Raw genomic sequence first — 12,894 nt, forward strand, 5'->3', positions numbered from 1 at the left:
CACACACACACACACCACACACACACACACGGCTCTTTTGATGGAACAGCTGGAATCTTTACTGGGGGAATTTCTCCTCTGCTTCTTCAATAATTTGTGTCATTACTGTGTTGCAGCTCATCGGACAAGGCGCTGACTATGGTCCAATTTGGATCAACTCTAGCTGGTGGGAAGGGTGTGTGTGTGTGTGTGTGTGTGTGTGTGTGTGTGTGTGTGTGTGTGTGTGTGTGTGTGTGTGAGCAGAGGGGTTGAGGGAGTCGGGGGACCCTAGAGGCAGTGTGTCATAGTCCAGGCCTCTGCACCACATGGTTCCCATTACCCTGTGCATGCCGGACGCTCCCACTCATGTGTGTGTGTGTGTGTGTGTGTGTGTGTGTGTGTGTGTGTGTGTGATGTGTGTGTGTGAGTGTGTGATGTGTGTGTGTGTGTGATGTGTGTGTGTGAGTGTGTGATGTGTGTGTGTGTGTGTGTGTGTGTGTGTGTGTGTGTGTGTGTGTGTGTTTGTGTAAGTATACTGTGCATCATATAGCTATCTGTACTCTACTGGAATTCATTCAATATGTTCCTATATTATCTACAACTTCTTTAGGCATACACACCCAGGTTGGAGGAAAAACAGACAGACAGAGAGAAAGAAATAGAGAGAGAGAGAGAAAGAGAGAGAGAGCAGTGCAGTATTTGATTATCCTCTATCACTTCCAAGAGAAACAAAGGCAGAGGAGAAGACTGGGAACGCTAGGGTCAGATTGAGTAACCAACACTGACACGAGTAATACAAAGCCAAACACTAATGCAATAGAGAGGTTTCAGTCCACAGCTGGACAGCGCTCTGGGGCAAAAACCATTTAGAACGGACGTGGGCCACCACTGGGCCAGACCAGGCCCAGAACTCAGCCTTGACTTGAAGGAGTGAAGCGCATGTTAGCATTGCAAAGCTCCCTCCTAAGCTCACTAAACGCTGTGGGAGTTTTGTTTGTTTGAAACTGTTACTGTTACTGTTACTGTGTGTGTGTGTGTGTGTGTGTGTGTGTGTGTGTGTGTGTGTGTGTGTGTGTGTGTGTGTGTGTGTGTGTGTGTGTGTGTAAGCCGCATCTCTCTGCCGCGTCCCTGTGTAAACCTAACCCATGAATGGGGCCCCACAGTGGCACGAGTGCCAATTAACAAGGCAAACAAGGGCTGGGTTACTAGAGGCCAGCTCCTCTTACCCACGCCTGCTGAGTGTGTGAGTGCACTGTGTCTTTGTGTCGAGTGTCAGTGTGTGTGTGTGTGTGTGTGTGTGTGTGTGTGTGTGTGTGTGTGTGTGTCTGAGTGTCCTTTGTCTTTGTGTCAAGGGTGAGAGTAGCCTCAATAGTAAATGCTGCAAAGGGAAACCAATGGCACTGATGCAAAGGGAGCCGATGCCCCATCCTGAGGTGCCCTATTAGCCAATATCAAGTTTTATGGCCACTCATTTCTTTTACCTCCTTTCTCTGTGACCTTCTTTCCTCCCTCGTTCTCTCTCATTCTCTCCCTCTCTTTCTTTCTTTCTTTCTTTCTCTCTCTTTCTCTCTGCATGGCTGATACTTTCTCTTACATCCGACTGTCTCCTTGCTAAATCTCCTTTCTAGTTCTCTCTCCATCTCCACTACTCTCTCTCTCCCTTTCTCTTTATCTCTCTCTGCATGGCTGGTGGCGATGCCATGGCGACAGGGCCGGCAGGCGGAGGGGCAGAGCCCTGGGAGGTGTGTGTGTGTGTGTGTGTGTGTGTGTGTGTGTGTGTGTGTGTGTGTGTGTGTGTGTGTGTGTGTGCTGCAGGCTTGTGGAATGCGGGAAAACAGAGTCATGTGAGAGAGGCAGGATGCTCATTGGAATGCCCAGGACGTTTTTTTTCTTTATTTTACCCCTCCTCTCCTTCCTCCTCTCCTTCCTCCCTCTGTACTCCTCCCTCCTTATTTCTCTTGTTCACTCTCTTTCTTTCTTACTCGGTCTATCTCTTTTTCTCTCCCTCTCCCAGGTCTTCTCTGTTGCTTGTAAATTACCATGTGGCCAAAGGATGAAAAAGAAATGTGTGCAAATGCAGTGAAAGAATTTCACATGTTTTTTTTTTTTATCATTTTATTTCTAGCTGGTGCTAACAAAAACAAACAAACAAACACAAATGTTCCAAACACTTCCTAAGCTAAAGTGCTTCCCTCTTTGGTTGTCTCTTTTTGATATATGTATGTATGTGTATGTGCGGGTATGAGAGAGAGACAGAGAGACAGTGTGTGTGTGTGTGTGTGTGTGTGTGTGTGTGTGTGTGTGTGTGTGTGTGTGTGTGTGTGTGTGTGTGGGGTGATAAGAGAGTGAGTGAGAGGCAAAGAGCAGCGAGAGGAGTATTTTTTGTAGGTGGATCTGTTTAAGCTCTGCTGCCCATGGGAGAGTGCAGCAGTGCACTTAAAACCCCTCTTCTCTCTCTCTCTGTCTCTCTCTCTATTTCCTCTCTCTCTCCCTCTCTCCTCTCTATCCCTCTTCTCTCTCTCTCTCTCTATTTCCTCTCTCTCTCCCTCTCTCCTCTCTATCCCTCTTCTCTCTCTCTCTCTCTCTATTTCCTCTCTCTCTCCCCTCTCTATCCCTCTTCTCTCTCTCTCTGTCTCTCTCTCTATTTCCTCTCTCTCTCCCTCTCTCCTCTCTATCCCTCTTCTCTCTCTGTCTCCCTCTCTCTCTCAACCTCCCACACTCCTTCTCGGCCTCTCCCTCCCTCCCTCCCTCTTTTCCCTCTGTCTCTCTATCTGTGCTTCAACAACAAGTGATCACGACTGCACTGCATCTTGTCAGCATCCTCCAGCGGACTCTTACAACACCCGATGTCAAACAGCACAGTACAAAACATGGCAGCTGCAGATGGAGCTGACAGGAGAGCAGTTCACTTTGTTGATGTAACACCCTGAACATAATAACACCGGCATGTTCACTGTGTTGATGTAACACCCTGAACATAATAACAACGGCATGTTCACTGTGTTGATGTAACACCCTGAATGTAATAACACCGACATGTCCACTGACATGTCCACTGACATGTTCACTGACATGTTCACACGGGATTAGTGTGTGCTTCACCTCACTGTGTGTCCACTGTGTGCTGAATGTGTTTCACTAATTCATGGATTGGAATAAATGCAGAGACCAAATTTCCCTCACGGGATCAAAAGAGTATATATACTTACTTGTATATACTGTGTTGATGTAACACCCTGAACGTAATAACACCGACATGTTCACTGTGTTGATGTAACACCCTGAACGTAATAACACCGACATGTTCACTGTGTTGATGTAACACCCTGAATGTAATAACACTGTCAAGCAGCACCCCACACTGTCAGGTTGTTACACATTGAAACAAGCAATGCGTTGATAGAGGTGTGTTCTTATGAAGACTTATATAAAGGTCACAGGGAGCATTCTTATCCTGGCACATGTTGTTTATATAGTAATGATGATGATTACTAGTAATACTACACAATGTGCATCACTGTAACTCATTCTGAATAGCTGTAATACAACTTTATAACCTGCCATGTCATATAATAGAAGATTCAATGATATGGAGATACAACTATGATCTGGCTACAGTGTTGGATGATCTGTATAACCATCTGTTGTGGGTTTGAGGTGTGACAAACATATTGAATTTACCCACCAGTACTCACACTGACACCACCCGCTCATCCAGAACTACAGCTCCCATAATCCTTCAGTGTTGATTGGAATCTTGCCTAAACTAATATAAAAGTCAGCGTGGTGTCAGTTGTGATATCCACAAGTTAAGCCAAGAGTCTGTGAGAGGTCGGGGAGGAGCGGATAAGCCGATACGACCTCCATGGCGAACGGGCAAGTGCCTGCACTTTCAAAATTCAACCCTCAGTGAAGCGCTCTCGAACAGTTACCATAGGAACCATGTTACACTCTCACACAGATGAGCTGAAGATGGCCGCCGTGGTCTCATCTTTATCTCCTCTATCAGAAACCATCTCCTGCAGACTGTGTATGTGTGTGTGTGTGTGGGTGTGAGTGTGTGTGCAAGAGCGTGTGTGTTTGTTAACACAGATCTTATTGCAATAACACCACTTCTGTCCTCGAAAGTCAACACAGCACATCCTCTAAAAAGCAATGCAACCCCCCTTGGCTTTTACAGCTTTTTGCTACCTAAAAAGGAGCCAGAGCAATACAAAAGAAACACAACCTCATAATTGGTTATTTACACAGTGAGACAGTTTCTTCAAAATGGCTACTTCAACTGACGTCGCAACAACTACCTGAACTAACTGACCTCACAGTCTAATTCATTGAATGTAAAATGCTATTTGAAATGCAAATGCTTTTATATATCTATATATATATATATATATATATATATCAAGCCCTCTACCAAACTCCTGATGCAGTGTCATTCATGCACATTCACAGATCCCCATCCACACCCCTTAACCTTTAACCGACTACTGGAACGGCAGGGACCTTTTCACCGCACACCTCCACCTGAGTTCATCCCTTCAATCCCACAATGCCTTGAGGCACGCGGTGTAAATCTTTGCATATTGGAACGATGGGGAAAAAAGAGGGAGTTGGCCAAGAGACCAACGCAGGGTGGATTATGTCCTCTCGGGTCGCCTCAGCGTGATGTAGTGCATGTCAGGGAGCGATGGATGATTGATGAGTGTAGCCTAGCAACCCCCCCCCCCCCCCAGGAGCCTCAAGAATGCTGCACTGCAACCAGAGCGTCCACAGAGCATAAATAACGATCAGCGGCCCTGTCCCGAACGGACGCACCGGTCCACTCACAGGCCACGTTAGAGTAGTGTGGGGAGAGGGAGAGAGAGAGAGAGAGAGAGAGAGAGAGAGAGAGAGAGAGAGAGAGAGAGAGAGAGACAGGGAGAAAGAGAGGGAGAGATAGTGTGTGTGTGTGTGTGTGTGTGTGTGCGCGGGGTGCTATTCACGAAGAGTTCTACTTTTTGAAACTTTTTAAGTGTGGGTATATCTGTGCATGTGTATGTAGATAGATAGATAAATAGATAGATAAATAGATACTTTATTGATCCCCAAGAGGAAATTCAAGGTCTAAGTAGCATTACAGACATCACACACAACATGCACTTTGTGTGTATGTGTGCATGTGTTAGTGTGAGAGAGTGTGAAAGAGTGTTTATGCATATGTGTGTGTGTGCAACTATGTCTGTGTTTATGATTGCTTTATGGATGAAGATATATGCCTTTGCTTTGGTGTGACTGGAAAGTCGATCTATCAGCAGGTGTTAGTGAGTTGTGGGCTGTCTGACTACCATATCCACACAAATAAAAATGTGTCAGTGTGTGTGTGTAAGTGTGTGTGTGTGTGTGCGTGCGTGCGTGCGTGCGTGTGTGTGTGTGTGTCTGTCTGTGTGCGTTCGTGTGAGTGAGGGTTTTATGGACAAGCTTTACAGCTCTATTTAGGCATGTTTGGAGAGTAACACAAGTTTAAGTGCTCTGTGGAATTTTCCTGCTACCTGTTAGGATAGTGTGTGTAACGAGAAAAGAGTGTGCTTGCCACTGCTATATGGGGCATGCAGAGTATGCATGTTTTCATTCTATAAAAAATATACCAAAATCCTATCATAGAAGTCAGATAACAAAGTCCACAGGTGTGTCTGTGTGTGTGTGTGTGTGTGTGTGTGTGTGTGTGTGTGTGTGTGTGTGCACATATGTGTGTGTGCAACATTGTCTGTATTTCGAGGACTCACCGGCGAGGGCCTTGATGCGCGAGCGCTCGAAAAGCCGCGCGGAGCTGTTCTCGTTGTCCCAGTCGTCGTCCCAGCGGTTGTTGACGGGCGTGTCGCCGGTGTACTGCTGCTGGAGCTCCATGGGCTCCAGTTCGGCCGCCACGGTCGTCATGGTGACCTCTGGCGCGGGCGGCGGCGGTGGGATGGGGGGATCACGAGGGGGGGTCAGGAGGGGCGGGGTGGAGGGGGGGCAGGGTTCCTCTTCTTGTCGTCTCGTCTGGCGCACGCTCACGCTCACTCGCTCGCCCCCACACGCTCGCTTCCACATGGGCCGGCTTCTGGAGGAGAAGCCCTACGGGGACAAGAGGAGGGCCGGATGAGCTCATTTCACTGATTTTGATTGGTTGACTTTATTGATTGATGGATGGATGGATGAACGGATGGATTCACTGATATGTTTATTCAACCGTGTTGTAGTGCATGGGTTGATAGACAGCTAGATGGAGAGCTAGATGCACACACATATATATACACACAGCCATAAATACATAGACATACATATTTTTCCATATGAGCAAATGCAGCTTAATGAAAGAAATGACTTTGAATACCCTGTTTTGACACAACGTCAGAACCAGTGTAATCAATGACCACTGCAAGACCATCACACGTGTGCGTTGCATGGCAGTCTATCATGAATACGCAAACCAAGCGCAAATCCCATCACAGTGGGAGTGAGTGGGCTGAAGAGCTGAGGTATGTGCTCGGCGATGTCTCATCCTGGCTCTGTTTTCGCTCTCGCTTGCCTGCCCTGTCTGGCTGCCCCACCCCGCCCGGCATCCTGTCCTGTCCCAGTGTGTGTGTGTGTGTGTGTGTGTGTGTGTGTGTGTGTGAGAGAGAGAGAGAGAGGCATGAAGGATCGCTGAGGCCCCTCTGGCTGCCAGAGGAACTCCCAGTCTCTCTCTCTCTCTCTCTCTTCTACCCCATCCTCTCTCTCCCTCCCCCATCTCTTTCTCTCTTTCTCTCTCTCTTGGTGGACTTTGTGACGCATGCTGCCCCCTACTGGTCACACTGGGGATTAAATCCCCGACTGAACAACTAATCGACCGACCACCGCCCTGTTCTGCACACACGGTCAGAGAGAGAGAGAGAGAGAGAGAGAGAGAGAGAGAGAGAGAGAGAGAGAGAGAGAGAGAGAGAGAGAGAGAGAGCTCTTGTGCTGTTAGACCTGCAGTGGTGGGGCCAAGTCAAGTGCAGCATTTAATTGACACAAAGGAGCACAGTCAGGAGATTGTCAGGAGACAGAAGACGGGCTGGGGTGCTCTAATGGTGACGGTGTGTGTGTGCGTGTGTGTGTGTGTGTTTGGGGGGGGGGGGTCTTTCTGAGGGAGAGTAGCTGTCTCAGTGGTCACCATGACTTGTCAAAGGCCATCCATCAGGTCACAGTGGTGCTCTTGTGAGAGGGCACTATGAGAAGAGTCACCATGATGCATGATGGGTATGTGTGTCTGATTGTGTGTCTGATTGTGTGTGTGTGTGTGTGTGTGGGGGGGGGGGTCCCTGTGTGTGTGTGTGCGTAGGTAGGCAGTGTGTGTGCATATGTGTATGGTGCATTGAAAGATTGCCGCGCCTTGATTGAGATCAGTGCAGTCAGTGGCTATGAATGCATGACTGAAGCCCTGTTTGATGAGCTCAGCGAATGCTTGTGGAGAGAGAGTGTGCATGGACACAGTGGCTGTGTTTGTGTGTGTGTGTGTGCATGCGCTCGCACAAGGGCACTGTGCCGGTGTGTGAGTTTGTGTGTGTGTGTGTGTGCACACACTCGCACAAGGGCACTGTGCCTGTGTGAGTGTGAGAGTGAGTGTGTGTGTGTTTGCGACAAATCTCCGCAGTCAGCACTACGCCATCTAGACTGATGCAGCTGGCTGAGTAAGCCACCAGATCTTGACATCGGTCGTGTGACCTCCAAAATAAGCCAAAACAACATGGAAAATCTCATCTGTCTGCGGGCACACACACACACACACACACACACACACACACACACACACACACACACACACACACACACACACACATTCAAAGAAAGAGAGAGAAAAGGAAAGAGTAAGAGAGGAGAGTTAATTCCCTGGCCTACACAGTGATCTATGTTTGCTTCGTCGTACATTATCCCTATCGCTCAGACTTGGCCTGTGTTTTTCTTGACTATAGCTCAGTCTTTTAATTACAACCAGAAGGGCATCTGCTCCACAATATAAAGAATGTGGTTTTAGTGAGGCCTATGGGAAATCTCTCTCTTTCTCTCTCTCCCTCTCCTCCACACACACACACACACACACACACACACACACACACACACACACACACACACACACACACACACACACACACACAATCTCTTTCTCTCAGTTTGCACTCCCACTAGCGTGCAGTATGACGCTTTATTAAAATCTCCAAGGCAATAGCGGTGCGCAATTACATCCATTAGTGGGGAACACACACACACACACACACACACACACACACACACACACACACACACACATTTTTTCCTCTCTTACCCATTAACACCGCCTTACATTCAGACCTTGTGTATTATGCATTGAAAGCAAAGACGCAGAGAGGAGAAGATTTACTATTTAAACCCCTCTGTTGAGCAACAGTCCAACAATAACTCAAAAGCATAATGGAAATGTGGCCATGGACAGGTAAATAACATTTGTACTTGTCCTGGACTGTAAGTAAGGCTAGATCAAAGTGTTTATGTTAATCTTATGCCAAATGCTAACCTGAGATGATAAATGTTAACAAACGGCACAGTTAAAACTGTTCACATGCAGACTATTCAAAGCCTCTGCGTAGGTAAACATAGCCTCTTCCTCACATGAACCCTGTTCGAATTGCTGTGAACTCTGTTCGAGTTGCAGTGAAACTTACTTTTTTTCATCGTACACTCCCCTGTCTCCTCTGTTCTCACACAAAGGTATTTAACAGGCTCACGTCTTTGCAACCTCGCCAGAGAGAACATGCAAGGTCAGGTGTATTATTTTCTGCCAACACACTTCAGGCGCTGCTCCACCTAGTGCCACTACTACCTGGGTGGATGATATAGCAGGAGTAGGGGCAGTTAAAGGTGCACCATGTGATTCTGAATTAAAGGAATACTCCTTCATTCTAATCTAAACCATAAAACTTTTTCGTCAAATTCAGCCTCAAATTCCTCCTCAGAGTCCTCGAGCAGCCCCTTCCGTGTGTGTTGCTCAACAACAGTCCATTGTTTGTACGCAATCCTGGTTGTGTAAACAGGAAAACAGTAGTGGCTAAGCCTGAGACATTAACAATTCCATCCTCAGGAGTACAGAAAGCAGGGCTATAATTATGATTGGCTATTGAACTCAAAATATCAACAAACTATCACTAGAATCAGCGGAATCGGGCACTGTTCCTTTAAGTCGCAGCACAGGGCAGAGCACCCGGGCGGAAGACTTGATGCAGGAGTATAAATAAACAGAGAGTGGCACGCTTGAGCATTAGGCTCAGGGGAGAGAGAGAGAGGGAGGGAGGGAGAGAGAGAGAGAGAGGGGCCTTATTGTGTCCTTCAAGAGTTTATTACCCCTCCATGTCTTTTTGGTAGTGTTACAACTTACACACACACACACACACACACACACAGACAGACAAACACACACACACACACACACAGACACACACACACACACACACACACACAAACACACACACACACACACACACACACACATTTGCATATATGCATTTAGCCTCTGAGTTACAACCCCACAGACTCCCTCTTCTATCTGGTTAGTGATTTAAAGCTTTAGGCTTGTATCCCCCTGCAGGCACCCAGGGCCTCTATCCATCCTTCACACTCTCTGGCACACAGTAACCAACATTGGCCCACAGCTGGCCCTGACGTGGCACAGATCCGGCAACCTCAGCCTCTGCCTGCAATGTTGCTTTGCTCTATGTTACCTCACAGTGACTGGAGTAGAGTGCAAAAGAGCAGAACACCCTGGAACCTTAATCTAGAACTACAGACTAGAACCAAAGACCCATCCCTGATCCATTGGTGCCCGGAATCCACTTCTGTTTCAAGGCTACATTTGTCCACCATCAGTCCACCCTTTTATATGTGAACTGCTTCCTCTGGAGGCCACGCATTTGTCCACCATCAGTCTACCCTTTTATATGTGAACTGCTTCTTCTGAAGGTCACGCATTTGTCCACCATCAGTCCACCCTTTTATATGTAAACTGCTTCTTCTGAAGGCCACGCCGTTTGGCCTCTTAAACCTGCTTCCTTCCTGTAATGGGGCCCCGCAATGCCCTCAGGCTCCTGGAAGCCACGTCAGCCTATTGATCTCCTCAGACGCTCGTCATCATCATCAGGCCTTAGTGCTGAGAGTGGAGTGCTGTTCCTCCGTGCAAAAAGCTTTGGCGGCCAAGAAAGGTGCATCTCGCCTTCCCGACGACTTCCTATTGATCAGGGGAGAGGGCATTAACACCTGGACGTCTGCCTCCACTCCTCCGCAGAGAGAGAGAGAGAGAGAGAGAGAGAGAGAGAGAGAGAGAAGAGAAAGGCAAAAACACTCATGCGGAGGGGTCAGCAGTCTTGTTTAAGTGACGGCCAGCCGACAGAAGCGCTTTAGCGACAGAAAGTGGCTAAAGCAAAGCAGAGAGAGACCTCAGTAAAAGGAAATACGGTGGTCACACACAAGGTAACAGAGAGTCAGTGGTATTTGTGAGTCCTCTGAAAGGCGAGTGCTTGGTTTGGAGCCAATCTTACGTAAGATGTCTAGTCTTTTATTTTCTTATTCCCCTTTTCATGAATCCCAGGCTCAGGCCAATGTGAGACTGGACCAGTCTAAACGAGCAACCATTTTCTTTCCATTCCAACACTGATCGCTCACTCGACTCTCTATTTGAATGCCAAAACTGCACTGTCATACATAGTGAAACAAACACAACTACAACACGTAGATTAAGGCAGCATGAAGAGCTTTGGTCAAAAAACTAGCAATCGAATCAACAGGAAAGGGATGCAAACCACTTTATAGATCAAAACACAGTGGGCGAATAAACAATCCAAATAATTGAGCTCTGCAGCTATTGATTTCTTTTGCTGTTGATCTCTGTTGCAATTGCAATTTGATACATAAAACACTGTCCATCTTTGTTGTTTTTCTTTCCCGCTGGTCACTGGGGTGGTTGATGGGAGGTGGTGTGGTTAGCGAGAGGGTTTCTCGACCCGCTGGTGCTTTTTGTTTTTAGCCTCAGCTCGACACTGGCATCCACCCAAAGGCTGCTGGGATAGCACCACAGGGATACTCCACATGAAGACAGAGAGTGAGAGAGAGAGAGAGCGCAATGCATTGTGGGTGATACTGTGTGTGTGTGTACGCATGAGTGTGTGTCTCTCTCTCATTGTTACTGCTCATTATTATGGTTGTCTAGCAATGCACTATTTCTGTAGCTGGGTGCCGGCGTTGTTATTGTTTTCAGGGAATAAAGTGCTTATCTGGAGTTACGTTTTACACTGTCTCCCCTGGCAGGTGGTTCTTCATTACAATCCTGTGGTCTTCATGGACACAAATAGTGGGTCGGGACTGCCCTTTGGTTTTGCTTTGAGTTGTTGGGGTCATCACAGACAAGGGCCTTTCCTAACCAGCCAGTGTCTCTTTTTTATTAGCACTTTTCCATTTCTATCCTATCATCCTCATTGAATTTAATTCCAATTTAATCCACGGTAATTTGGCTATGACGACAATGCTTCTAACATTTACATGTTCTACTTATTAACCATCTATTTATACATAATCTGATCTTACCATATTTACCTCTCCTCCTCCTTTCTCTCTGTATCACTCTCTAAAATGTATGTGAAAGAACAACACTCTCTCTCTCTCTCTCTTTCTGTCCCTCTCTCTCTCCTCTCCCCTGGGCCTGTACTCCACCCATCCCTGGCTGATTTCATTAGCTCGTAAACAACCGGCCGGCTGCAGGGTCTTTGACTAGCTCGCCGTCCATCATGCCCGCTAATCAATCCTAAACTGCAGAGTGATGGGCCGATTAAAGGCCTGCATCACTTTGAGCCGAGCGGACAACACAGACAGAGAGAGAGAGAGAGGAGAGATAGAGAGAGAGAGAGAGAGAGAGAGAATCACAACCCACCCTTGTATGTTTTTCTTAACTTGTGTTCTTTGTTTTTCACTTTTGTGCGCAACGGTGGCACCCATTTTAAAATTGAGGCTTAAAATATAGCTGCCCCGTGTTCTGCCTGATGGAAAAACAAAAACTGAAGAGCAATAGTTGTGAGTGTCTCTTTGTTCTCAAATAGGCATAAACACATAATGGTGCCCGTGATGTGTATGTGTGTGATGTTTTAATCGGATTAGTTGCTCTATTTGATTAACGCCTGATGGAATATCGAGGGGTTTTCCCTGTTCATGATGCCTGGAACTGCTTCACAAAAACGAAAAATGGCGTAAACTGTTTCTTGAAATGGCTCACCTATTTGTGTTTCATTGGCTACATCTGACTTTTCTATTTGATGTGATGAGAACAACAACATTCCAGGGACAAAACAAATCACAGCACAACACAACACAACACAACACAACACAACACAACACAACACAACACAACACAGCAGCACAGCACAACACAACACAACACAACACAACACAACACAACAGACCCAGTCACCCAGAGCCAGACAGTCCAGATCCATGTCCAAAAAGCACAGTAAATGCATCCTCTACAGCATGTACATATACAGTACACGATCAATCTGGTCTCTCATTACCAGTGAAATGAAGCATGCCTCATCCCAGTGTATTAGTGACAGAGGCATTACTACCCCATCCCCATTTACCGGATGTTGGTATGTAACAGGAGAGAGGAGAGGGGGATGAGAGAGAGAGAGAGAGAGAAAAAGACAGAAAGCTTGCTCAGAGTTTGAGGAAATGGGAGATGAGATATGGATCTGGACTGTGTTTCCTGCAGAGAGAGTGAAAGAGTGAGAGATAGAGAGAGAGAAAGAGAGAGAGAGAGAGAGAGAGAGAGAGAGAGAGAAAGAGAGAGATGGGGGGGTGGAAGGGGGGAGAGATAAAAGGGATAAGGGGTGGAGAGATATGAATAGAGCAAAAATGAGAGAG

At 46.9% G+C, this 12,894-nt stretch overlaps 1 protein-coding gene across 2 annotated transcripts in view; it reads right to left on the bottom strand.

Annotated features, from left to right (window-relative positions):
* The window catches only part of LOC121718256 (spectrin beta chain, non-erythrocytic 1-like), a 97,354-nt gene that overhangs the window by 61,948 nt on the left and 22,512 nt on the right, over nt 1–12,894 (bottom strand). For both annotated transcript variants that reach the window (XM_042103182.1, XM_042103181.1), the window contains exon 2: nt 5,742–6,072. In XM_042103182.1, coding sequence (XP_041959116.1) covers nt 5,742–6,048 — 307 coding nt within the window. In that variant the 5' untranslated portion in view covers nt 6,049–6,072. The remainder of the gene's footprint in view (nt 1–5,741; nt 6,073–12,894) is intronic.

Source organism: Alosa sapidissima, chromosome 9 (genome assembly GCF_018492685.1).
Source record: "Alosa sapidissima isolate fAloSap1 chromosome 9, fAloSap1.pri, whole genome shotgun sequence".
NCBI classification, from domain to species: Eukaryota; Metazoa; Chordata; class Actinopteri; order Clupeiformes; family Clupeidae; genus Alosa; species Alosa sapidissima.